We start from the raw sequence: 27,751 nt of genomic DNA on the forward strand, positions 1-27,751 counted from the left end.
AGATACTAATCATTCATTATTGTAAAATCTGAAATAAATCCAGTAGACAGTCAACCTTTGTGGTATCAAAGCCTCTTTATTTGAAAATTAGTACAAAGTTTTGCGCTGTTACAAAATAGTAAACAAGTTACTACAGCCTGCGTAGATTGTAGCCAGCCAATGAGGGGAGAAGGCTGGAGTGGATGGGGGGGGAGGAAAACACCTGGGGATTACATTTGTTTATGTGCTGCGATGCTTTTTACAGCAATCTAAACAAAAAAAATATTAAGTAAGAAATGTTACACTGATTTGTATTTGCAGCTGGAGGAGGATCAAACAAGACCCACAACATCTCTGCCATTCATTGTGAGGATGCAGCTAAAGATTTATTTTAACCTAAATGATTAAAAAGGTCGCTGCTGCATCCACAAATTCTTGATATGGTGCCGTGACGGCTGAAACGAGACGGAAAGGTATGAAGCGATCTAAAATTAAAGGCATAGTTCATCTTTATAAACAGAAACATTCAGAAAAAGCAGTGACTCAACTCAATCACCACACCAACCCACCTTCCCATCCTTCAGCTTTAAAAGAATAGTTTGACATTTTGGAAAATGTGTGTACGCGCTTACTGGCAGAGGAAACTGATGCTGCCACAAAGTTTTCGTTTGAGTAACACGGCACAAGTTCTCGTCTTTCTTATATATAATTTCTCGACCTTTTGACTTTGATATTTAGTAAACACTGTTAAAGGAAACTGTTTATGTGCAGATAAACTAAGGCATGAGAAAATCAGGGTCACATTTCTGAGGAACTGTGCCTGCAACACTACACTTGGCGATTTCTCACCGTTTTAGAAATGTAAGATTTCTGTTTTACAACACTAAAATATCCTCAGCATAGAGCCCCTGTGATCACAGAATAGCACAACGATAAAACGGCTGTTTTAGCTCTGACAATTTCTTTGAATATAGAGTGTAATTCCTTGACATCTCAGTGCTGCAGTTTTCAGACCAACGTCTCAGCAAGCAGAGTTAACTGGAGTTGCTAACCCAGTCACTGTGTACATTCGGCAGTATTTAACTCTGCAAGAAAGCAAATACAGGTTCCCAAAATATCAAACTTGAGCTTTAATTCACATTTCTAGAAAACACATGTGAAACTGAAATCTAAAAAAAACAAAACATTCCCCCATTTCTAAAGCTTTCAACTAAACAAAAACCACAAAGCTAATAAATCAACAGCCACAGCAGCAAGATCACATTACTGGCCTCTGTGATGGAGGTGCCATTTGTCTCAGAAGTTGAAATGTGAATACTGATGCTACAGTTGGAAAAATAAAAAAATAAAAATATAAAAAAAAAAAAAATCATACGATAATCATCAGCTTGTTTCTGGAAAAGAAACTCTGGTCGCTGCATCCGAGAGGAACAAGCGCTGCAGTCTATATGTCACGTGCGTGTTTAACAGCGCTGCAGGTGTGAACTTTAAGTCCAGTTACATCCGACTCTTCTGCATACAAGCTGAAATTGCAAAAACAAAGTGCCTAAAAATGTGTGTGAGCTTGTACATCAGAGGGTTAGAGATGAAAGGAGTTAGTGTTGTGACCGCAGGGATCAGGTGCAGGTCTTTTAACGGATTTTCTGAGACGACATTCAGGACATACAGATAGAAACAACAGATGACAACTGGGAGAAAATACATTCTGGACATTGTGGATGTTGTTGGCATCAGAGAAAAATCTTTAACCTGCAGGATTGCATTCTTTCTACCCAGAGTAAAAAAGTGAAGTTCAGGCACAGACTCAAAAACGAGGGGGTTAAATGTTGAAAAATGCATTGCTTTCATAAATACTTGGCTTGTTGAGTTTAAGAATTTAACAGTTTCAGTATTGACAGGATTTTCACCTTGTGTGCAGAATAAGTACAAAAGGCTCTTTACTCGATGTTCAGACAGAAGCTTCATATTATACACGCTACAAAACAATGATTGACATGCATTGCTTTTGTCTGGTTTCTTAAGGCGTCTAGCAAGTGTTTGAAAACATTCATACCTGACAGAGAGCAACCGTATGACTAATAGTGGAAAAACTGACTGAAAATACTATTGACATTTCCTGTTTAGTCCAATTAAAAAGACTTAATTAAAAAATGTGTGATATAATACTGCGTGTGTTTCAGGAAAAGATTATCTGAACAGTGTCACATGTGTCAGGTCCAAATTTTGAAAAGGTTATATCTCAAACCCATTCCTGATGTGAAAAATCCAACATCAATACTGCAAACTGTTTTAAAATGTACTAGTATTATGCAAAATTAGGGACAGGATGCATTCACTGTTACCTTCCTTCAGATTTTTACCAACTGGTCGCTGAAAAAAAAGAAGAAAAAAAAAAGAAAGAAAGAAAAGAAGAACAGGTTTCAGGACAAACTCTGCTTAAGCGTGCATCAACAACATACCAAAAACTAAAAATATACACACAGTATATCTAACGTGATCCAAGTAGTCGACAAGGTTGTGTCACCCTTTGTGGCTTGAATTAAAGATTGTGGATTAAAAATGATATCAGGTGACCAAGTTATGGCTAAATGGTGATTTAAAAACAAACAAACAAAAAAAAACTCTAAAGCACAGAATGCATTTATATAAAAAAAAAAAAAAAAAAAAAAAAAAAAGCAACATCAGTCATCCAAAATTCAAGCTATTTGAAAAATGGAGGTAGCCTGATGAAGGTGTAACACACTGGGGAAAAGCAGCCCCTCATACAGCATCAGTAACCCCAGAGTCAGAGGCCGAGGATGGGGTAAAGGAGGAACCCTTTCTGCCTCCCTGCGGCCTCCAAATCTACAAACACACGTGTTTCCACCTCAGTGTTACAAACAACCAAAAGCCCAGTGCTGCCAAACAAATAAACACCTTCTTACATTTAAGTCACCTTTTCCACATTATTATGGTCTTATTTAAAAGTTGTGATTAGTCATTCATATACAAACTGTTACTCAAAAAGGGAAAAAAAAAAAAAAAAAAGTATCGCTAATAAATAATAAATGTAGACATAAAAACAGCCCCCTCTGGAGGTTTAGTTTATACAGTAATCATTGGTTCTCCCTCACACAAACGCACACATAACCAATCAACTTTTGTTCTCAGCAGTTTTACTATAAAAAGGGTCTAAACTCATTCAATCAATCTCTCTCTCTCTCTCTCACACACACACACACACACACACACACACACACGCTCAATTCATCCCCGCAGGCGATGGACCTGTCGAGCTCTCTGTGGCTGCACTTCGCTGTTGAGCGCACGGCACAGCAGGAATATTAAAAAGAAAGAAAACAAAACAAAAAAAGAGGAGCTCTATGGTCCTCCTCTCTGGGTGGGTGGGGTCACAAGCCTCCCCCCGCCCTGTGTGAGCAGCATAGAGGGCAGATCTGCAAAAACAAATGTGCGTGCACAAAAAGCACAAACTCAGAACTGGCGAGCTCCCTTCAAGTGAGAAAAATCCAACCTTAACCAAACTCGTGACCTTCCGTAACGTCAGCAAGATGGCTCTGATAAAACGCAGTAGGTTCAACGGCCAGTTTTTCCTCATGATATTCAGACTTTAAAACACCTCCCTGTTAAAACAGATAGTCTTGTATCTAATGATCGCACATCATCCAAACGCCAGAAGCAACGAAACAAAGCAAAAACTGGATCCTTTGACTGTTCCCACTGATAGCTGCCAGCCCTTCTCAGTCCAGTTTCTCCAACACCGAGGGAACGTAGACCAAGCTGAGCTCGCTGCCAAAGTCGCAAACGATGGCGGCGTTGTCCAGCACCAGCAGCTGCCGGACACCCTGACCGTCGCTACTCTGACCCAGGTACACCGTCTGCAGCAGGTCGCCGAAATTCAGGTCCCAGAAGGAGACGCAGCCCTGCCCCCCTGTCACCAGCAGAGACTCTGAGATCACACCCAGACTGGCCCCGCAACCCACCTCCTGGTGGGAAGAAAAGAGAAGCTGATAACAGACTGCTGTGTAACGCATTTTAAGGGCTCCAACTACTGTTTGTATTCTTGAGAAATTAAGCTTATCATGTAAAGGATTAGAAATCAGGACATTTTTGGAAAGCTTTTTGTGATGACTAAGGAGAGTTTCTTTAGTCTCTGTCAGATATAGAGACACAGCCGAGTACTATCACACTGAATATGGCCAGTTGGGTATGCAAACAGGAGACAGTTAAAGGGAGCTAAACAGTTGGAATTTTGGAGTTACAGGGAATTACACTGTTGAAAAAATAATAATTGCAAAACACCTGTCTGATGCCAGGTTAGGCTTTAGAGAGTTAAAGAAATAAAGACGTGAAGGAGACTGAGCACAGTACCTGCTGTATTGAGTACAGCTTGATTCCAGTGCTGCGGTCCCAGATACAGATGAGGTCATCCAGTCCTGAGCTGATGACACAAGAGGTTGTACACACCAGCGAGGTGACATCACCACAGTGACCGTAAACATGGCTGACTCTGCTCCCTGTCAGGACATCCCACAAGCAGATGGCGCCGTCCTGCCCACCGCTTGCTAGAACCATCGTCTGAGAGGAAAAAGTTTGTAATTGAGAGTCTAATTTACTGTTTCATGAAACAACTTCGTGGTTTTACTTTGGTAATTCCTCTATTTTGACCCACGGTTTTTAGAGAAAATATTCACCAATGCCTCCGTTATCACAATATGAAATGTTACGAGACGCGGGGATATTGCTGACCTGGTCTAAGTAGATGGCTGTAATCCCTCCAGAGTGACCTTGCAGGGTAAAGAGGCAGCAAGAGTCCTCCAGTCGATAAACCTAAACAGCACACGCAGATAAGGATGATCTATTAAAAGCACTATCACAAAGACTGCTTTTGGAGTTTGCTCATATTTTTTATTTTATTTTTTTTTACTGCCAGTAAGATCCATTCTATTGAGTTTAATGAGAAATCAAAACAATATTTGTTGTACTTGAAATAAAAAAGGACAGAGTGCAGGTCTGTTACCCGGACTGTGTGGTCTTGGCTGCCAGTGACGACTCTGCCGGCAGCTGCACGAAGCACCGTGATCGGCTTTTGGTGAGCACACTGTACGGAGCGTGTGAGCTGGCAGCTGATCACATCCTCACTGCTGTAACAGGGAGACTGAGGCATGCTGCTTCGCCCAGGGGGACCTGGAGGGAAAAATTATTTACGTGAGGAAGAAAGGAAAAAAAACCCCCCCCACAAAACTAGAAAAACCCTCCACTTGTTTACCTCATCTCATTTTCTTTTTAAATTAAAAAACAAACAAAAAAAACAAAAAAACAAAACAAAAACAAAAAAAACTCATACTGTACATTTTTCACCAATTAAAAATCTAACTCATACAACACTGATGCAGAAACATTTCAAGCCTCACCTCTGTACTGCAGCAGACCCAGAGGTTTGTTCATCTCAACAGTGAAGAAATCCAAGGACCCGTTCAGCCTAGCTGCCACAATTCTGGGAAGGAAGAGACACTCCGAATAAAGAACAGCCGCGCATAGTAGCCACAAGTAGGATGACACACTTTTGAATCTCTGTCAGTGTGCCCAAGGGCAGCTGTGGCTACAATGTAGCTGCCATCACCAGTGTGTGAATGTGTGTGTGAATGGGTGGATGACTGAATGTAGTGTAAAGCGCTTTGGGGTCCCCATAGGGACTAAGTAAAGCGCTATACAAATACAGGCCATTTACAATTTACAGCATACATCTGATGTGTTACAATCTAATGTTATAGAAGCAAGTAACATCTTTTAAGAGGTTGGAAAATTACATAAAATAAAATAAATTAGTGTGCCATTAAAATGACCGAAAAATATTTTTTGCCGATTTAGAGCACGTATGTGTTTAACCTGTTGTTGAGAAAGGCCAGAGCTGTGATCCCAGAAACACCGTCTTCATTGCTGCAGCGTAGCCACCCTTCCACTGCATCCCACAGCTGTAACCAGATGCAATTGTACAGTGATTCTAAACACCAGCGGATCAAGAGTATGACTTTTTTCAGAGTGACATGTGAAATTTTTACAAACCTCCAGTTTGCCGCTGCTCCTCCCGGCAGCTATCAGATTTCCTCTGAGCTCCATGGCCCAGACAGAACTTTCCCAGTCTCCTGCCGCTTGCGCCCCAGCCATCGGGGATCTTTCTTGGATTACAGGTGTAGCTGCTTCCCCTAAGCTCGGACTCCTCTGGAGTTGAGCGCCTGATGGGGGCGAGGAGGAGGCTGAGGACGGAGAGGCGTAGGTAGATGGTGATGGGGGCTCGTGCTCCATGTAGGCACGCTCCACCAGTCCTCCAAAATCAAAGCCTGCTCTGGGTGCGGTGGACAGGTGGGAAGGGGGCTGGGAGGTGAAGTTGGTGTCAATGAGCGGGGTGAGATCGGGCTGGTCAATGAAAAGAGTGGGACGACTGGGCGTGGTGCGGCGTCTTACTGGGTAGAGCTCGTCCTCTGTCAGCCCGTCTCCATTAAACGAGATGTCTCGTTCAGGACTCAAACACTCTGATTCTTGAGCCCCGGTCATGCTGTCCCAGCCATTCCGGTGGTCCCAGCAGCCACTGCTGCTGCTCCGCCTCAGCCTGAGAAGGAGGAAAAAAACAAAAAAACAAAAAAACAAAAAAAAAACAACATTAGCATGACTTGAAGAGATAAACTGACTTTACGTTTGCAGATTTACTGGCAAACATTAACACACAAAAGGTCTGATAGGCAAAAATAAATTGATAATCTAAAAACCACCCATGAATACCAGATTGTCCCTGCTCACTGCATATTCCAGATCATGACTACTACTTTCAGTTGTTTCCTTTAGTGGTCAGCACAGATGATCACCAGCCTCCATCTCACCCTATCCCAGCATCCTCTGTCATAGCAACCCTCTGAGTGTCCTTTCTCACTACATCCATGAACCTCTGTAGACTTCCTCTTCTGCCTGACATCTCCAACATATTCACTTTAATACAATCAATTTTCAGCCTCAAATTTCCTAAACTGACAGATTGTTTTTAAACTAAATTTTACTTAATGGAAAAAAAAACAAAAACAAACAATTCCTAACAATGTAAAAGCAAATCTGGAAACATCTCACAGATCAATATGACATTGAAATGTTTTTAAAACAAGATATTAAGAGTGTCTCACCCATGATTTGGAATGACAGTCAAGCAGTCCCCAGTCTGTGCGTCCCAAACCCGGATCTGTCCAGCCAGGCAGCAGCTAGCTAACAGCATCCCATCGCTAGCCAAACACTCGATATCCTACAGGACGGAAACATGGAGCAGGAAGCCGGTTTAAATAAGACTAAAGCGATCAGCCAAAAAAAGAAATTAATACACATTTATTAAATTCAGCATTTTTGTTTTAAATGGCCCACCCTGTACTGTAGTATAGTACTATGAGCAAGTGTGAGTGTACTCTTGGCTTAAACCTCAACACAGCACAAACACATTTCTGTATCTTTTAAAATCGCTATAAAGCATAGGAATCAGCTGTTTGTTTTACCCTTTTTTCAAATTGACATTTAATCTATATTTGCTAAGCAGATTTTATATAATTACAGTATCTGAGTCATTGCAACTGAACTCATTAACACTGGATTTATCTGCACCACAGATGAGATCTGGTCTTAAAATACATCTGAAATACAAATTAACTAACATTGTTAAAAAAAATAAAGACAAGGGAAAGAGGGAGTGTGCAAATAAATCTGACTAAATAAACAACACATGCTATTTTTTCTTTATATATGCACAGTGTTGCCTTTCTTATGAGTTTGTTTGGTGGACAAACAAAGACTGCGGCGTCTCCATCTTAGTCTCACCATACTGTGGCCCCTCAGCAGCAGTGGTGAGATCTCGCTGACAGGTGGTGAATAGCCGTAATCGTCACAGGGCAGGTCCCCTCGCCGCCGCCGCCCGTGAGGGACACCATTCTGACCGTAGTTTCGTGGGCAGAGAACGCGATACAGACAGAAGAGCAGCAGAACCAGCAGGACACCCGCAGCCAGGCCCAGAGCTGCCACCCTGGATCCAAAGACAACACAAAAGAGTCAGGAGTGCAGTGCCACCACACTACGACACATTTACCAGAAACAATCACACAGAAGCTGAACTTCTGTATATGCTCGTCAACTCCTTCACAAAATCTTTCAATGTACTGCACATTTGTTGTGTGTCATCTGTTCCATGAATTCACCCTTTTAATTGAAGCTCTAGATCTCTAACAGACTTTTTATCTCTCACAAAATACTGTGGAGATGCTGAGTTTCCTAAAATATTATCTGGACACTTTCACAGTCAGATGAGTAAATAGCCCAACTAGTGTATAAAGATCAAGCAGCAAAGTGAGAAACTGTTCATAACTGACAACAGATCTCGATGTTTACCTAAAACATTGTTCTGCAGCTGCACACTCACATGTTTATATAGTTTGTGTGTTGAACAAGTACAACTGTACAAATCTAACTCACAATATGTGGAACTGACCGCTTGGAAAAGAAAAACCATGAAACAGCGCATGTGCCAGCTCTTCTGTGGAATGTGGAGCTAATGTGATGATAACCTGGCAGAGGAGTGTTGACTTTCTCTGCTTAAAAAAAAAAAAAAAAAAAAAAAAAAAAAAAAACCTCACATCTGCATTGTGAAAGTAGAGCTTTAACCCTTTCCCCCATGAAGGGAACATTTTGACGGCCAGGATTTTTGGAAATGCAGCTGTATAGGGAAACAAACATCGCACAAACATCTGATGCACAGTCAGTAATCTTGTTCTACAAACAGGCCAATATGGGACAAACTCCTCAGTTCAGAAAAAGAGCTTTAAGGGTTACTACTACTACTACTTTCTGTGCTTATCTTTATTTTGCTAATGGCTACTTTTTTGGCCATTTGTTTTCCAATGAGTAAAATCCATCTAAAGTCCCTGACATCATTTAAACTCATGCAGAAACAAAAACAAGGCAGTCTGTGTACTTCTGTTAGCTTTTAAAAACACTTTAACTGCAATAACAGGAGAATTACTGGCAGCAGAAACGAGTTGGGGAACCAACATTGACACACAGTTGCTTATTTACACATCCAGCACCTCTGGGGCAACGTTGCCATTTATTTGCAGTTTTACTCATGTTCACAATATAAACAGCAAAATATTCACTTTCTTTGGGATTTTTGAACTTGTTCAATACAAACAGATGAACAGCAGTGAGAATGAACAGGAGGAAACTTGAGTTTGCATTTCAGTCCTTGCCATGTACTTTTATTTATAAACTCATTTTAGATGTTACTCTAAAAAAAAAAAAAAATAAAAAAAAAGAAGAAACAGCACAAATGATGATGAACTCTAATCCTGTCTTCAGACCTATTACACACTACGGTTACTTCACACAAACATCCAGCGGTTTTCGAAGGTAAAATCAGAAACAGATGAGATGGAGTCAGTATTAACTGGTTCAAACTGTGTCATTAACTTTAACCACTGATTGCACAATTTTTTATTTTAGCTGTCTTTTTTCCTGTTTAAAGTTGCTTTTGATCAAGATGGTTTTAAAAGGAAATATAATTTCCCCATGTCTTTCAAAAAAGAGAAGAAAAACTTGTGTTAAGCGGAACACTGGAAAGCTCTTCTTGTGTTAGTCTGTGAAATCGCTCGTGTATGATCACACAAAAGTAGGATGAGAGACTTTATCCAGTTCAAAACTTCTCTTAAACAAGACAAGGCTACGCTGACTCGTTTGTTACATGTAAAGATCTTTGCTCCAGATTAAAAGTACAGAGAATTCCCTTGTAACACCTTTATCAGTCTGGCCTTCCATCTATCGAAACCAGTGTTGATGTCAGTTGCCAATTCCCAACTGTGAAGGTCACGACCCCGACCAAACTGCTGATAGCAATCATATCTGCAGTCCAAAGATGACCAAAAACATCACACTTATGTCAAGGTGACAGACTGGTTTACACAACACGGTACAGTGTTGTTGCGGCAGATAGATGAGGCTGTTATAAGCTGATAAAGCTGGAAAGGACAGTGAATCGGTGTCTCTGAACCTCCCTCTAAGATAAAAGAACATTATCTTCCCATTTTAGCAGCTTTATTGGACTGATATTGTGTGTACACACACACACACACACACACACACACACACACACACACACCAATTGCTCATCATTGTTGTGTAAAAGAACACTTCTAGTCTTAAGACTGATTTGCTAAACTACAGAATTCACAAATTTTAACCAAAGTTAAAACTTTAATTTCCATAAAATAACAATCTAACAACATTTCTAATGGTGTTGTACCTTAAGTACTATGGTAAACTGGGGGTGAGCTTAAACGTGCTCGCCAATGTGCCATGCCACTGACAGCTAGTCTAGTTGTAGTGAGAGTTTCTGCAATTATGTCTAAAATTGTATTTTTCACTGTGACTTTGACCTCTGACCAAAGTCATCACTGAAGTCTATGCTAACACTGAAGAAATTCCTAAGATATTCTTGTACAGTAAATACTTCCCACACAGGATTAGCCCATTGTCCCTGAATGTGTCACCTGCTAGGGTAAGGAAAAAAAGCCCCACAAAAAACACTGACAAAGCCTGTAAAGTAAACAAGTCAGCCAGGCTTGGCCAGTTAGAGAATACGAATACTTGCTAAAGACGGAGATAACCCCTGGCATTATTAGAATACACACAAAGAAACTGCATTTTCACCTCACATAAAAGAAGATTACCATCAGCCCAGCAACAGTGAACACTAAGCCAAGCATGAAACGTAGGTGCTCTTTTACTCCCTTCTGTGTTATGTCAACTTAAATACTGTAATAGAAAATACATCTACAGCACTGACAAGTTTAAAAGTAACTTAAAATGTTTTTGATTTTGAGAGAAGTGTCATGATTTCTCTTTGCAAGACCTCCAAGAGCAGTTCCGCAGACAGACTAAGACTGCAGCTGAAAAAAAGAGATTTTAGTCCAAAATTATGTTATTTCATGTCTGGAAAACTAAACCTGAATGGCTCAAATGCCCTAAATGCTATTGTACTTCACTGCTCCAACTTCAGCAAAACTGCAGAAGGAACTTAAAGGCTTCAGTGTCCAAGGTGCAATCGGTTCAATGACACAGGTACAAAGTGTGAAGGTCAAGGTCCTTTACCTGCCGTGGCCCCTATTTACACTCAGCTGTGTGACGTCAAGGTTTGTTTTTTTCTAACCATGTGCAAAAACAGTGATCGCTAAACTGAACTGAAACTAAGAAAAGCTAGGGCCTGAAAAAGATATCACTCATTCAATTAGGCTAAGAAAATTATGTTTCTTTGTAAATTTGTCTAAAAAAAAAAAAAAAAAAATTATATGAACTCATAAAAACAATCAGAGCTGGTTCATCTGTACCTTCTTTCATAAGATACTAATTAAGGCAGGTAATTTAGCATTCAGAGGATTCTGAGATTTCAGCATTTCCCCCTTATTTCGTTAAGCATGTGTCTACATATTACACATAAATAACTTCCTCATGAACTAATAATAACAGCAGGAACCCAAAACAACAAGTACCCAAACAAGCGGGGATTAACATGACCCAACAGGTGGTAAGCTGCCCTGCCTGTAGATCCTACATGCATATATTTGGTCAGATCAACATTTTCACAGAAATCCTTTCATTTCTTGTTTGGAGAGCTGTAGGAGGCTTATGTTGCTTTGAGAAACGTCCTTTTCAATGCGAGTCTCTAGAATAGTAGGGGCAAACAACTCAAGTAGCCACACTGATGGAAAATCTGCTGGATTTAAATAATCAAAAGTTACCCTTTTAACACCTTAAGGCATGCAGGTTAATCAAAGAGTTTGTGAGGCAGTTCAAACTTAAAGCGGGTAGATGTCTGTGTCTTTCTGACTACTAACTTGTAGAGGGTGAGGTCTGTCTGCAAGTCAGCAGAAACCTTGAGAATGGGTGGTTGAGGGTGTCTCGTGTCCTGAGGGTGACGTGCGTCAATGGCCTCCTGGGGTGTCAGATGAACAGTGATTGGGATGACAGGTAAGATGCTAATGTACCTGTAAAAGGACAATAACATAGTGGACATAATGAAGCTGAAAGAAACATCGAAGCAGAATTAAAGACTTAAGAAAAAAAAGAAACAAAAAAAATTGTTCCTGGCTTTTACACCTTTAAAGTGGGAAAGTGTTTGTTGGACAACGCATAAGCACATAACTGAAGTAGGTTACTTGTTTGTAGCTGCATTTTCCATGTGGAGAATGGCTGACAGAAATTAGTTGTTCTTTTTGTCCAGCTTTTATTTGGAGTTGATATAAACTTCATAATGCAGCATTTCATTTTGCAGAAACATCCCATACACGCCAGGAATGAAGCAACACATTATGCTGCACCAGTATCATAATGAGGCAAGAAAATCTAAACTGCTTTGCTTGCTTTTATGGAAAATTTGGGATCTCCACTACAGTGTAATATACCGTTTCCCAATTAAGAAAATAACAGACTGACGAACAACAACAAAAAACTCCCCAGCAGCACTCGCCTTTTTGCTAAAGTGATGTTGTAGTAACTGAAGAGTGATGGCCAGTGCCTGAAGGACAGTCTCCTCCATCCCTCCTCATCCTCCTCCCCCCAGGTGATCTGAGGTACAGCGGGTGGGGACTGTGGAATGGGCCCTGCCCTTGGAGGGCCATGATGTCCCTGCGATTGGTTCTCAGGTAAAGGAGTTGGATCTGGTGCACGATGGATGCTCAAGGTGCTGGTAGGATCCCCACCTCGAAAAACCGGGGCCACTCCCAGGTGTGGGGGCAGACCACCTCCCCCGGTGTCGCCCAAGGGGCTTTGTTCAGACACCTGTGCAGCCAGGTAGGTGCGGATTCCAGCTGGGTCGGTATACACAAGGATACCAATCCAGATCACTGTGCCAGCCTAAAAATGAAAAAATAAAAAGGTCATGTTGATCAGTTAGCTGGAATATGTGGCCAGCTTCATTTTACATCGAGCTGATATTTACTTAATTTAGACCACTTTAACCTAATGTATGTATATGCTTGTATTAAACGAATCCACCTTACAGTATAGGCATCTTTACATACATTGTTGGCTTTATGTAGGCACAGCAATAAGCTTGCAGACTGTAAAAGCTATTCTGTTAGTTTTAAAGCTGAAACAGACATTCACCCCCCCACCCAAAAAAAAAAAAAAAAAAAAAATAGATCTTGTCAGTCTTTGCCATTGTATGAAAGAATTAGAAGCTGACAGTTGAAGACAAATGGCAGCAAAGTGCACAAAAACATTTACAGTCAGTTCTGAATTTGTCTTCTCACCATGATGATGCGCTGAGCCAGGCGCGTGCGAGCCAGGAAGTACACCACACGCAGCCTCTTGGGGAGCCTCAAGTTTCTAAAGGCTGGTGTCTGCAGAGTGATTGTATGCGGAGAGGGTCGCGGTGGAGGGGGTACCTCACGTGTACGCAGGGGGCCTGGCTTGGGTGGAGGCATACCTGCTTCAGCTGGCAGGCGGCGGTTCAGGTCAGCCAGCTAAAGGGAAATAATGAGGTTCACACATTTTTTTTTTTAAAACATCGTTTTTTGTATTTTAAGTCAACTTCACAATACATGCTGAAAATATCAAGAGTGATTATGTGTCTCAGTGCTGGTTGTGTTTTTTTGTTGTTTTTTTTTTTTATTTTAAACTCAGTTCTTGCCTGGTGCACAAAGGTTTACATCACATAAAACTCTTGCTACTTAAATCTAATGTTGAGTCCAGCATATTAAGTGTGTGTGTGTGTGTGTGTGTGTGTGTGTGTGTGTGTGTGTGTGTGTGTGTGTGTGTGTGTGTGTGTGTGTGGGGGGGGGGGGGGGGGGGGGGATTTGAAAGTATGCATATGCGTTTCTCACCTCCATGCGGCGAATGTCTATAGATAGTACAGTGGTGAAGAAAAACATCTGCAGGAAGAAGTCAGACACCAGCCCCACAACAGCAAATAAACAGAATTCCTAAAATAAACAGAAGAGACATTAACCACATAGAAGCATTTCCCACCTGGCTTGATTTAGCATTATGCTTTGCTTATTTAATAACAATAACTTTAACTACAGTTTTCTCCTGGTGCACTTCCTTCAACAGTTCCAGCATTTGTCCTCTTACCTGGATAGCTGGCACAAGAGTGAAATATCCAATGAGGATAATACACAGCTCAGTGGCCATATTCTTCATGATAGACCAGCTCTCATTACTAAGGCCTGAAAAAACAGAACAACAATCAGGGAAAAATAAAGAAATGCACAATATTTAATAAGCCATGACTAAACTACATTCTCCAAACTTACCTTGAGCTATGCGCAGTTTGACCTCGAGGTCGACAGGGGTGGAAACCACAGACTTGGTGAGCACCAAGACGTTCTCCAGCCCGATTACCACCACCAGATAAGGGAAGATCTCACTGCAGGGAGAAAAATAAAATACCCTCAACTTTGAGTACAGTTATCTTTGGTAATATACACTTTCACCACATTACCACTGTGTGGAATTCTGTTTAAATTACAAACACAAATGTACTTTAATAATGCAGCCGCCAAGGCACCGAGAAAATGTATGTGGTCCACTCCTATGTTTTGTTTGTTTTTTAGTTATAAAATCAGTCATTTAGGGTTCAATTTCTTTTTTTCTTTTTTTTTTAAATTCTTGGCCCACATAGCTGGGAATTTCCCTGAGATTAGTATGTGTGACAGATTAGTTTGACAGGATAGATAAGCTTTAGATGAGGCAAGTGTATAACTGGGTCACACACACACTCAGTAACACTGTACATAATAAAACACACACACACACACACCCAACACTATCTGTATCTCACCAGCTTTGTGTGTGGAGTCGATTATGACTCTGCAGATTTGCATGTTGCAGTCATAGTTTTGGTACGTTGGCCTTGATGTGTGTTTATGCAAGCACATGGCCTGGGCATTCACAGCCCATGGAGGACTTGCATGGATCTTAGTGGCTGGTTAACAGTACCACTGTCACGCCATGAGGTCTGCTTCCTAATAAACAGCTCACGATTGGACAGCCATTAAACGTCAGTATCTGAATACATCTGCCCCATATTTCAGTCCATCCCACTTCCACACAGTGTTCTTCCTTTTTCATACACACTAACATGCTGTTTGCCCACATGAAGTGATCATTAATAGAACTCCATGTACGATCAATACAGAAGAAGAGGAAAGTCAAAAGTCAGGTACGTGCACGTGAGTTGGTAAAAATAAGGATACAACTGACAGCCAGCTAGAGGTGTTAACATTAACAGGATATATTTGAATGTCAGTAAGAGCAGGAGAACAATGAAATTACTGCAGACATAATTTCAGTAGTGATTCACAAGTTAAACTCATCCTTCAACCTCTTAAAAATATTAGCTAGTAAGTGTTTTCAGGCTGCCGCAAAGAGTTGACTCGGTTCATTTGGACATAGTGTTTTCAGAGAGTTTCCTGAAAACGCTACATCCAGACGTACAGAATGAATTTTTTAGGACTTCCTTACCTGGATGATTGAGCGTGCATGAAGACAGCTTTTAGGCTGGTTTAAACAGCATTCATAATAAAGAAAATGTACTGTAAAAACAGTTCATGCACTTAAAAGTGTAAGGAGCATTCAAGTGCTAATCACTACAGTCTGAAGTTAAAGCTACTGTGGAAGGTAAGTGCAATAGCACTGGAAGCTACTTCAGTTAACTAACATACAATGATGCCATATGCATTAGTTTCTACATGCAAACACGAGAAGAAAACAAAACAAAACAATGTTTTACTTTAAAAAAAAAATGGCACTGACTGTAATGAAACTGATTCCTTGCTTTGGTGTAATCAAGGGAAACAATGAGTATAAGTCATGAAAGTACAAGTACCAAGTTGCTCTCAGTGATGCAAACATACATTTTTGCTGCGTCTTGATTAAACTGTTTTCTTGGCTGCCTGATTTTTGAAACAGTCTCTGCATTCCTTGGCTTAAGTTTTAGGCTGAAATCTAATAAGCATCTGCTGCCAAAATGGCATGTGCGTTACTGTTCCTGGCAGATGAACAAGAGCAGAGACCAGACCCCTTTAGTAATCTTCAGACACTCAAGTATGTAGAAAATGGTTTTTACCCTCCATTAAGTGTGGGTGTCAGTCCAAACAGTGTACACAGACCCACAGACATGAGCAGAGAGCTGAGCACTGTGACCACAGCAGCCAGAGCAAGGCCCCACTTAGATTTCACCATGTCGATCTTACCTGCAAGGAAGAAAAAGATGATATGTTGAGGACTTCACACTAACCAGCTGTACAACTATTCAAATCCTCAGCCAGACCTTGTCTTAAATCAAATGATGGTGATCATGTAGAGAAGGCGTTTAAGCATTTCCAAAATTACATTTCTAGATGGCAGGTGATGACACTGAACACTAGGCTTGCTGATAAAATATGCAGGGGTTATGAAATGAAACTGTACAGGCTATCCATTTCTCAAACTTGCAGGTTTTCTTTGAAATGACAATTCTGAAAATGACTACACTGTAAAATAAAACAGCAGCTGCATATTGTTGTAACAGATGTTTGTTCAATTACAGTTTTCCAAGGCAGCCTCAAGTGTACACTCTGATTTTCCAGACTGGAAGGAGAGGTCTTTCTCAGAAGGGAACAGATAGCAAAACAATGGTGAGACAAATAACTGAACTTTCTGACCCCGATGTATCAAAAATAAGAATGAAACTTAAACAGACTCAACATAAGAAAGAAAGCTCCGTTTTATTATCGGAGCAAAGAAACATCGTGGACCCTTCTGACCTCTCAGCTTTCCTCGAACCTCAGGAGAACAGAAATAAAGACTGTGTGCTTCATCTTTCTCACACATTCTTTCCACTGTCTAATGCTGCACAGACCCCGTTTCATATCACACGTCCCAAATAAAATTCCCTTCTTTTTACTGTTTAATGTGAATTTCATGAAGAATTTTTCCTTAAACTGTACTTTGCGCAGCACCACTTCACTGTCTGAGACACTAGCAGCCCAGTCTGCTCTGACGTGTAATCAAAGTTTCTTCACTTTTCAGTTGGCATAAAAGTCAGGCAATGTTGGTTACTATGCTAAAAAAAACAAACAAAAAAAAAAACAAAACAAAAAACCCCTATGAAAAATGCTAAAAATCTGAATCATAGAAAAGCGACATGCTAAATATTTCTCTGGTGGTCAAAATTACAGCACAGCCATTTATTCAACATCTCTGAATGGTTACATTTTCAGAGGATATCAGCATTTTACTAGCAAAGTGAAAAATTGTGTTTGCATTGATTGTAATGGGTTTTGTGTGTGTGTGTGATTTCTTGCTTGTTTCACTGTTTAACAACAAATATTGTGTTACTGAGAATTCAAAACAGCATGAACGTGCCAAGAGCAGGAAAGATGTGCTAACAACAAACATCAAGGTATTTCTCTGAAGCTTTGGAGATACTGACATCAAAATAAAACCTTACACTTGTGTTTACCTCATGTTTTCTGTGATCACAAGGTGTTCCGGTATTATTATAGAATATTATGGCTCTCTTTTGGGTTCATTAAGAAACATTACCGTAATTGTCGGGCTATAAGCCGCTACTTTTTGCACAAGCTTAGAAAAGCCGCACCTGACTAAAAGCCGCAGGGTTCAATGGATTGTCCGTGATTTTTGTCATATCGTAAGACGATTTGTTTTGTTTGTTCCGCTGTTGTACGGCACTACGTTGCCTGGCGGAAGGATCGGGGTTCAAGAGTGGTATGTTAGTCACATGTCCGTCCGCCAGGCAACGTAGTGCCGTACGAAGTAGCGCGAAAAACAAACTTCAAAGTAGCGCTACGCATTCAGCGGGAGGCGTGGATGATGAGCGGCGATAAACTTGCGAAAAGCAAGTTATGCCCAACTCCACCGGTGGAATCTGACAGCGTGGAAAAGTGTGAAAACATCCACGATCACCAACGGATTTTGAAGCGCTGGACTGATGATGGAGAGGAGGACACCGCCACGGCCCTTCTGAGGGTGTTCGACTCTGACACTGACAACGAAGGAGAGAAGCTGAGAGTGGATGACGAAGCCATCCTGAGCCTGTTTGTATCCGACACTGGAGGAGAGGACTTTGGTGGTTTTAGTGCGCAGGAAGAAGAGAAAGATGGTGGTGAATGACTGACTTTTCTTCTTGTTAAAGCCGTGTCACTGCACCTGAGCCTAAAAGGTAGTCCGAATCTATTTTTCTGGTGTGCTGTAGGTTACTGTTATGTACTACATGTGCAAATATGTACCCATAACTTGTTTTTCAAAATATTAATAAAAGGGGTGTGTCTCCAAACAGCCATCTCTTTCCTGACAATTCCTTTGTGCACATTCTCTTACATATGATAAGTCAACATTGAAACACCTGCAGCTTTTGGTCAGGTGCGGCTAATGTATGTACAAAACAGGATTTTCCCCTGATTTTAGCTTGTGTGGCTAATATTCAGGTGCGCTTTGTAGTCCGGGAAATACGGTAGTCTCATTGAATAATTATCTAAATTATTATACTGCAATTACAAGTGCATATCAGGAGCCAAATGTGACTAATTTAACCACCTTGCAGGTGAAAATTCATTTGAGTACTTGGACGGTGTGTGTGTCTGTGTGCACGAGTGTGTGTGTTTGTTCCCTGAGCTAATGTTTGTGCTGGCAAGCTGCCGATGGTTTGGTGGCTGCATTCTTACAGCGGTGTGCAATGTTCCCATGTGAGGATTATCCCTGCAGCAGACAGGGACAACCTTGGCACCCAAACACTTGTGCACACAAAAGGGCACAGCACGTTTTGCCCTCATTCTCTGGCACTTTTCTGTTTTAACTATGGTGAGGTGTGCAAACAAGTGGTAGTGGTGGGGGGAGTCGAGATGTTTGAACATGCACCGAGTACAAAGCAGATTTAAAGGGAGTTGGACTAACGTGTAGAGAAGTAGATGTAGGCAAAAAGAATGATGTATGTGGTGACGAGCGGGATGAGTTCAGCAATGCCGATCTCCTCCTTGAAGTGGACGTGAACCATGTGGTCATCTCTGAGGGTGCAGTTGGCGGATGGGTGAAGCTGCTTCAGGCGGGCCCGTAGGCTGCCTAGGAACCTGGACACACAAATAACAATTAATCATCGTCACATGGAGTAACAAACTTCATCACTCCATTTTAAATTTTGAGAAACAGACACTTTGCCTTGAGGGACAGATGCCATTAATCCAAGGAGAAGACAGTTCTGACTATTTATGCCGTTCTATTGAAAAAGTGAAATACAATAAAATGCAAAACCTAAGTCACAGACTCCTACTCTGTTCAGGCTCCAGAGTTAGTTTGTAGATCTCAGTTTCAGTTAGTTTCCAGAGTTGGTTTGTTCTTTTAGTTTAGTTTTTAATGCATAGAAACATAGTTTGACCGTGGGCAAGCCCAGAACAGACAGACGATACAACAGAAAACACTTTCCAAAAGACACTTGACTCAAAGTCATGGAAACATCCCAGTCTCACGCTCCTCAAGCTTCTTCTCTGAAAATTTTAGTAAACTACAAAAGATTGAAATTTTTCCAATTTAGTTCCATTAGTAAAATATATATTTCTTAAGTGTAGTTTGTAATTATTATTTTTTATTTCTGTTTACCGATTTTAACTCTATTAGTTTAAAGTTTAAGGAAGTGTGTATTTTGTGTCTTAAGCTTTTTCTAAAGCAGCATTACCGTCCAAGAGTCACAGAGTTAGAGATGACAAAAATATGAAACGAGAAAAAAAACAAAAAACTAAATTTTCCAGTGACATCCCTTAAAACTAAATTTAAATAGAACTGGCTTTTAGTTTACTGTTCTATTGCCTTTGTAACTCACCTTGCATCATAACTGGATAGAACTACAGTGATTGTGTAGGTCACCACCCTCTTCCTGTTGTAGTGACTGACCCCCGAGTACTTCACAGGAACCCCGAACAGCAAGTCTAAAACACACACAGTAAACATCTTCATGTAAATAGACTCTTCATATTCTAGTAACAGACCATCTTTTTACAGATCACTTTAGGTTGACCACTGTTTATTTATTAGTCACCAGCCAAACATTCTCAAAGCCCTTAGGTCTGTGTCAGAACAGATACAGTTACCACTTCTTTATGAAAATGAAAAGAAAAGAGAAGTTTTAGAGCAGTTTTAGGCTTAGAAAGCTTTGTGGGAATCTGCTGTTGTCACCAAGTTCTTTTGATCTTAGTCACAACACAAGGAAACATCTTAGTGATCAGGAGCACACGTGAAAGCAGGGGGAAAAAAAAAAAACCCAAAACAAACAAAAAAACAAAAAAACAACAAAACCCTAAGTGACAACATCCTGGTTTCAATAATGAAGTTAAACGACAACTTGAAGCTCACTCGAAAAGCAAATCAATCCATCAGCTCTGGTCTCAGACATGAGGGTGAAGTTATAAAGGAGTAAATAAGTTCAGGAACCAAAATGGCAACTGCTATAAAACTAAAAACTAAGCCATTAGAATGCAAGCCTGGAACACAATCACTAAACTCAGATCCATCCATACGTTCACAAAATGACCTCAAAATGCATTCATCCTCACTGACTTCCATCTCTCATAGTTATATATTTTACACTGGGTACCTGGTGGAGTTTGGGGCTCCCCTGCCCTGCAAGAGCAGCTGAAATATAATCCCCAATGTAACCAGGCTGACAAGCCTCGAGTCAGCTCAGTGTGAACAAGCATATCAGTCTAACTTTATCTGACAGCCAAGCTGTCCCTGACTATATCTTTAATATCTCTTGAAGTGGCAGATGTGGCAAAATGCTGAAGGGGAAACTTGGTTCACTATGTCAGTGGGTAGCATTTTAAAAGAATTCAATAAGTTCCCAAGGAATGAAACTGCTTGTTCTCTGTCAATACGAAAGCCTCTTAGTTGGCTGATACAACTAATCCCCTGCTCACTACTACCGACAATTACTCATGCTGAATGATGGCAGACTACTTTCAACAAGGCAGTCAGAGTATAACACATTCTTTTCCCCTGCACTTTAACAGACTATACAACAGGCACGAGGTACTCAATATGGTGACCACCAATGGCAGTTTCTGACAGACTATTTAAAAATGCCTGTAGTTCAGAATGAATTAGTCATCTCATGGATCATTGCATGGCAAAAAGCAATAACACAGGCCAGACTGGAGCTTTCAGATTTTGTCAAAATAAAAAAAATGCTCCCACACCTACTGACAGGCGTGAGAACATTTCGGACACAATGACAATGTCCTATTGTATTACGATTTGTTAATTACTTAATACATCGATTTTCACAAGGACCAGTTAAGGAAGCACTGAAGCTCTAATCTTGGGCACGCTTCAGGATGACACCACATGCTCTGTGGACGGTGACAGAGACTTTGTCTGAACACATTCACTTAACCACTCCTTGGCAGGGTACGCAGTGATCACACAAGTCACACAGTTGGTTACAGTAACAATTATTAGAATGTGAGTAGAACCTCAAAAAGAAAAATGTCCAAGGGCTTTTTCTGAGTAGAATATGGTAGCAGACCAAACTGAGTTATATTTATGTACTCGCTTGTTGATCAAAGGTCTGTCAAGGGAATGGTTTGTTAGCAATACTGTACACAGAACCTACTGCACACACACGAGGGGAGGCCACTACTGAATCAGAGCTTTCCAAATTACTACCTCGCAATGTCGCTGAGGTGTGCAAGCCTTTCGGTTCATGTTTCTGGATGGTCTTGAGGGGGTCGGGGTCCGAGTCAAACAGCTCCCGTTGGTTCTGCCAGTAGTTGCCAGGAGAAACAAGAAGGCAGCCATGCTCTGGCAGCACCGACTGCATCTGCCGTAACCCTGGAAACAGATCTGTCACCTGGAGACATAAAGACTCCAGACTGCGAATGCCGGAGCTGACAAGACAAGAACGAGACAGCGGTAAAGACAAGAGAAGAGGAGGTGTGACAGAAGACGAGGAAATCAATGCAGTACAGCTCACGGATACCAAATGCTCCTGGAATAAATGAGATTTAAATAAACTAATAAAGTATTGAACAGCAATAAATCGTTAATGTAAAAGTAGTTAAACAAGTATTTAATTGAAACCAGAAGCACAAAAGCAAAGCAAACTGTTCTGGGAACTATCATTGATACAGTAGATTAGTCAAACAGAACAAACCATAAACTTTGTAGTTTACAACAGATCAATAACTCAAGGTCATTGATGTTTATCCCCCCCCTTGGACTAAATTCAAAGAAGCTTTTGGTTCACAGCTTTCCTTCCACAGCCCTCTGCTCTAGTCCTTCCTTATACTTCACTGCTACACTTCATAATGTAGTAATTTTTTTTTTTTTTTTTTTCCCCCAATTGTGTTACTGCAAATTTACCACCGTCACATATCAGTGCACCCAAGCTTACCTGTCGGAGTGAACATGGTTGCGGATCTCTTCCAGCAGATTGAAGACTCGACCAAGAGGCGACCGAAAGACATCCACCGGCACCAGGCTGTTGTCCCATGGAGACACTGCTGCCTTCACCAACACCTGCTGGATGTAGGCGACCGGAGGACCCCGGTACTAGGGCAAACATGTAGGCAACTTATTAAGAAACAGATTGTGATTAAGTACAATGAACCAGCTACTACTGCTGACTGATTTTAATATTAGTATTTAATATTAACTAAAAAGGTATTCTTTGTTTCTTATTCCCCTTGTTACAGCAAATTAAAACTAGTGTTGACAAATCGTGTGAGCCACTGTTTTACTATTTATGAGCCTCCAGCTTTGCCCAGCCATCATTTTTGAATATTCAAGCCTAAGATTAAAATGTATTTCAGGTTTGAATGCCAAAGCTTAAACACATCCTAAGGAAATAAAACAAAAGTGATAGTCAGAAACAGTACAGAAATACAGAATCTTATAGATTTCATGTTTTTTCTCCTACCCAGTCAGGGCGCTCTCCAAAGTCACCCTGAGGCTCATGGAAAGGAACGCTGTAGTCTCGAAGCCCTGTGGTGAACTCCACAGGACCCGTCCCAGGCAGGGGGAGCCTCAATAACGGATAGCTAGCAGGAAGAGAATGTGGGGGGGGTTCACATGTCAAACAATAGGAACAAAGGAATTTAGTTCAACTTATATTTATGCATCTACATCCTTTTGTTCATTCATTAATAAATGGAAAAGACATTCTCACTGTAACGCAAACCCACATGCATGCTTTCAAAGAAAGCAGCAGACAGCTATACGCTACGGACCAATGAAGCCACCACGATAACGGTGAGCGCTTCCCTGTGATGCATGTTGCAACACTTCTGAGTAGATGAAACCAGCACCTCTGGCTTTTCCTGCCAGATTAAGTTTCATGCGCAACCCAGAGAGACCCGCTCCCTAGTTCTCCTGGAAATGGGCAGGTCTTCAAGAAAACAAACTTCATCTGAGAACCAAACCACTCCATTCTTTCCTTCCTTCTCTGCATGTGTCTATATGTAGAGGAAGCACGTTCAGTTTGAAATGATAGTGTTGAGCAACCCTGAAAAATACCTGAAAGACTGAGCTGGTGGTGGCAACAGAGGTGGATGGAATAAAGCTTTTAAAAGACTCTCTGAAGTGTTTTGGATGTATGCCCACTGTCTTGGTGCTTACTTAAAATGGAAAAAAAGTCATCACAAAATTATCAAAGGAAGTCAATTCCTTCTTTAAAAAAAACAAACAAAAAAACCCCCACAAACTACATTTTTATTTTTTTCTTATGCCTAAATTATGTCAAATTCAGCCAAAAGTAATCAAATGTGCCTTCATCAGCTTTATAATAGGGATTTTAGCAGAGCACCTCAAGCTTCCCACTCAGGCTACAACTAACAACTAATTTTATTCTCAATTAACGCAATGCTGACTTTCTGAATTCGTTGATTTTGTCAAAAACAAGAAAAACACTGATACACCTCTATTTGTTAGCATAACCTTAATCTAAGGTCGTGTTGTAGTTGATAAATAGTCCAAAAGTCAAAATAGTTTTAATGTCAAAGAAATGCATCAAATTCTCACATGAGAGAATGTAAAAGAAATTAAATATTTATATTAAAAATAAATCATGATTTAATTATCAAAAGCAGCTGCTGACAAATTGTTCACTTTTAATTAAACTAAGCTGTAGCTGTGCTGCCCACATGGCTGTCGTCAAGGCCGCTGAGGATAAAACAAAGTAAGAATTCATCTAATAAAAATGGGCTCTCTCCTAATGAGGTCAAGCCTGGAGAAAATTAAGTGCTCCCCAAACATCACCATCACACTTTTTTTCTTTTTTCTATAAAAAAAAAAAAAAAAAAAAAAATGACACAATACAGCCTTCAGCAGTTGAGCTGTACCCCAGTTTAGCAGTATAAATAAAGTTACGTTTTAATTTTTGATGATGTACATCTTTAGCTGGAAAAGGAAAAGTGGTCTGACAGAGGTTCAGAAATCTCAGCAGCTGATGAAGGATCAATTGGGTCACTGGTACCTTTGTATCCAGACAGCTTATATGAACATATTGTACTCTAATACAAATATCAATTCTTGTCTTTTCGATGGAAACCTCTGCCTGCTTTTCGCTGTGCCTCACCTCCCTCTCCCTCATGCCTCCTCCACTCTCCTAGGTCACTGTACCTCCACAAAGGCCTCTTTTGTGCCGAGCCAGCCCCCCTCCTGACAAGCAGATGGAGGGACAGGCATCCCATTCTCACAGGGCCACTTTCTCACAGCCCTCTGCTCTAGCCCTGCCTTAACATCCCCGTTGTCCAGCTCTTTTCTTTCATTTTACCCCGGGTGGTAGTCAGTCGCCCATTTGGTCAGCACCCCTGCTGTAAGTTGCAGCAAGGACAGCATGCTGCAGGGGCATGTGTGCGTTTCTGATTGTTTTACAATGCCTTTACTTACAAAGCCTGTCAAACTCTGACCCATGTCCTCTCTTTTGAGGAGTGATTTAGCAAGAGGAGATATGTGCGTGAGTTCAGTGAATGTTTGTGTCATCATGTCAGCAGGAGGCTGTTGTGTGTGTACAGATGGCCAGTTAAACTGAGCTGAACTGGCCAACTGAGTTTTCCCCTCTGAAGTCACTTTCTCCATCTGTCTGTTTCTGTAAAGTGGATGACAAGATTTCCTCTCATCTTTTAACAGAATTGGTACTAAAAGGAGGTCATCATGTCCACAGGTTCTTGCAAAACAGTCTGCTGTACTGTTTAGTAGATTTTGACTGGACTAGGGCTGCCACAAACGATTATTTTGATAGTCGACTAGTCACCGATTATTTTTGCGATAAGTCAACGAATCAGATCGCGCATCCATTGGACGTAAAACGTACAGCTTATTGCACCAGCATGCATCTGCTCTTATATAACTATCATTAGCTTACAGCTTTAAGTGTTTAAGGTATGTGCTAACTAAAAATAAAGATGCAGATTGCAGTGTTTCGGTGGAGTTTAATAAACTCAGCCGTCTGCTCCTTGCTATCTAAAATATAACAGGACACCGGAGTATATTCTCGAGCATCTCACACTTCTGATAATCAGCTGTCTGCTTGACGTTTATTAAGCTGTGTAAAAACTATAACTTTAATCTCAGCCAAACTGATTTACTGAGGAACAAATAAAATACTAAAAAAAAAAAAAAAAAAAGAATCACATTTTAAGTTACCTAAGTGACTTTTATATCATGTTTAACCTGAGTAGCGAAAGACGGCGGTGGGTTTGAAAATGATTTGCCGGGAGTCCGGTGTTCTCACCAGCTCTGGTGAGCCTTGCCCCGTTCAGTCCGTTATTACGCTCTTAAAATCCTACTACTTATTCCTGCATCTTTCGGGATCTTACAAAGCTTCAAACGATGCGTCAACTATTAAATTAGTCGTCGACGTAATCGTGACTAGTCGACTAATCGTGGCAGCCCTGGACAATGTTTCAAAAGCAGTTTTCTGAACCCTGCATAGGTGGTCAACTAGCTGGTCACAGTACAACTGTTCAACACAACCACACTCTCTGGGAAGGTAAAAAGTGAATCTGAGGAGGGGGAAGGTGTATCTTAATAAGGAATAAGAGGGAGCATAATCAGACAGTTTCACCATTAACGTACTTGGTTGTATACAAGAACAAGAACACGAGTAGATGCTCCACAATGAACTCATCAGTATAATACGTAGGTGTAAATGCCAGCTTGTCAGTTTTTCAAAGTTAAAAAGAAATCCATATTACTGAAACTGTTCCCTGTATGCTCAAATTACTTATATTACACTCAATACCTACCAGCAGGTGAGGATGCTGGCCGAGGTGAAGAGGATGATGGGTACTGGATAGGAGGCACACAGCAGCCCGTGGCGGTAGAAGGCCGCTGAAATCTTCTCTCTCAGCTGCTCGCGCAGCGTCATCTTGGTGGGCTTGGTCAACTCCCGGCCATTGGGAAGAACTGGGCGGCCGAGGACAGTTCGCCGCGGGGCATCCAGGGACCTACGAGTGCAAGCGAGTCAATAGATTCACCGAATGAATATTTAATTTCACACATTTTAAAGCCAAAACTCGTGGGATGATTTTGACTATAAAATTATTCATTTTAAAACTTTTAATCCAGAGGGGAATCTGGTATAATAATTAAGTCATTTAATGATTTTCTAGGGAGAAAAAATGTCTTATATACTCCTATGAGATCTGAGAGTTCAGAGAAAGGGGAAGGGACAAGGGGAAGACTTTATATTTAAGACTAAACTTGTTATGGAGATTCATCAGACATAGTGAAACTGAGTGAAATCCTGTTTTATAACTGATAAATAATTATTTGCATACATAAGACATTTCCTTTTCAGACATATAACATTTGACATCCAAAATTACAATACTTTTTTTTTTTACTTCAATATTTTAGTCTAAGAAAAGCATAAATTCCTTCCAGAGAAAATAGATTGTACTTTTAAATATTGAGATTGCTGACACTGCATCCAATCAGTCTAAATAATGCAATCTTATAAAGATGTATTACAAAAGCAACAGTTTTCATATTTTTAAATAACTGGCACAGTTGTCACTGTTTAGACGTAAGCACATGTGGAACAAAATAGCAGCACAGAGGCAAGTTTTATAAATATTGTCATCCCTCTCTTATCAGGCCAAATCGTGTAGTGCATCTCCACAGACTAACACACAGAAACAGAGGTCAGCTCTGTTACTGAGAAGCTCTGTCCTGGAAAACTAATTTGTTACACACATCTTGTGGTGCCATTCTTACTGCTAACTAAAGGCACAGTGTGGTTTTTTTTCGTTCAAACCAGCTCATACTGTGGTCACATGCTGCATAGCACTTAAACACACGACTCATTCAGTAGCCCAAAAGGTGTGGACACATTCCCCACGGTGGAAAATATCCAACTGTGGTACAGCAGTGAAACATACATGCTTTACTGGTCACACCTGGGGAAAATTACAACCTCCACGTTCCCTGAAACAACTGTTTCTCAGAAATTTCCTGTAAAGTTACATTTAGATAATAATGCACAGGAGGATATGATGGTGAAAATGGAAGAGGGTAATGTTTAACTATTTAAAGAAATAAAAAAATAAAATAATAATAACACAGGTACTGAAAAGCTATTTGTAGAAGACGAATTCATTAAGTCATTAATCATTAGTCACCACCTAAATATCTTTCGACCTTTGGACAGAGAAAGCAATTGGAACACATATCTGACTGCTGGACTTCTTAGCAGTCTTCCAAC

General features: G+C 40.7%; 1 protein-coding gene across 4 annotated transcripts in view; it reads right to left on the reverse strand.

The window, feature by feature from the left end:
- Positions 1 to 51: 51 nt before the first annotated feature.
- Positions 52 to 27,751, reverse strand: part of scap (SREBF chaperone) — a 33,577-nt gene continuing 5,877 nt past the window's right edge. For 2 of the 4 annotated variants that reach the window (XM_085423713.1, XM_085423712.1), the window contains 22 exons: positions 26,292 to 26,492; positions 22,964 to 23,084; positions 22,439 to 22,596; positions 21,712 to 21,932; positions 19,871 to 19,976; positions 18,952 to 19,124; positions 16,124 to 16,250; positions 14,310 to 14,422; positions 14,128 to 14,222; positions 13,878 to 13,976; positions 13,305 to 13,517; positions 12,521 to 12,906; positions 11,889 to 12,038; positions 7,828 to 8,029; positions 7,149 to 7,264; positions 6,043 to 6,586; positions 5,866 to 5,951; positions 5,391 to 5,473; positions 4,997 to 5,163; positions 4,726 to 4,806; positions 4,348 to 4,554; positions 54 to 3,962 (listed from right to left, as the gene is read on the reverse strand). In XM_085423713.1, coding sequence (XP_085279839.1) covers positions 3,717 to 3,962; positions 4,348 to 4,554; positions 4,726 to 4,806; positions 4,997 to 5,163; positions 5,391 to 5,473; positions 5,866 to 5,951; positions 6,043 to 6,586; positions 7,149 to 7,264; positions 7,828 to 8,029; positions 11,889 to 12,038; positions 12,521 to 12,906; positions 13,305 to 13,517; positions 13,878 to 13,976; positions 14,128 to 14,222; positions 14,310 to 14,422; positions 16,124 to 16,250; positions 18,952 to 19,124; positions 19,871 to 19,976; positions 21,712 to 21,932; positions 22,439 to 22,596; positions 22,964 to 23,084; positions 26,292 to 26,413 — 3,816 coding nt within the window. In that variant the 5' untranslated portion in view covers positions 26,414 to 26,492 and the 3' untranslated portion in view covers positions 54 to 3,716. Of the gene's footprint in view, positions 3,963 to 4,347; positions 4,555 to 4,725; positions 4,807 to 4,996; positions 5,164 to 5,390; positions 5,474 to 5,865; positions 5,952 to 6,042; positions 6,587 to 7,148; positions 7,265 to 7,827; positions 8,030 to 11,888; positions 12,039 to 12,520; positions 12,907 to 13,304; positions 13,518 to 13,877; positions 13,977 to 14,127; positions 14,223 to 14,309; positions 14,423 to 16,123; positions 16,251 to 18,951; positions 19,125 to 19,870; positions 19,977 to 21,711; positions 21,933 to 22,438; positions 22,597 to 22,963; positions 23,085 to 26,291; positions 26,493 to 27,751 lie in introns of all 4 variants that reach the window. The other 2 variants (XM_085423714.1, XM_085423711.1) reach the window with 2 other exon arrangements.

This window comes from Rhamphochromis longiceps, linkage group LG11, assembly GCF_057381845.1.
Source record: "Rhamphochromis longiceps isolate RC_006_pf linkage group LG11, R_longiceps_female_GT1.1, whole genome shotgun sequence".
Lineage (NCBI taxonomy): Eukaryota > Metazoa > Chordata > Actinopteri > Cichliformes > Cichlidae > Rhamphochromis > Rhamphochromis longiceps.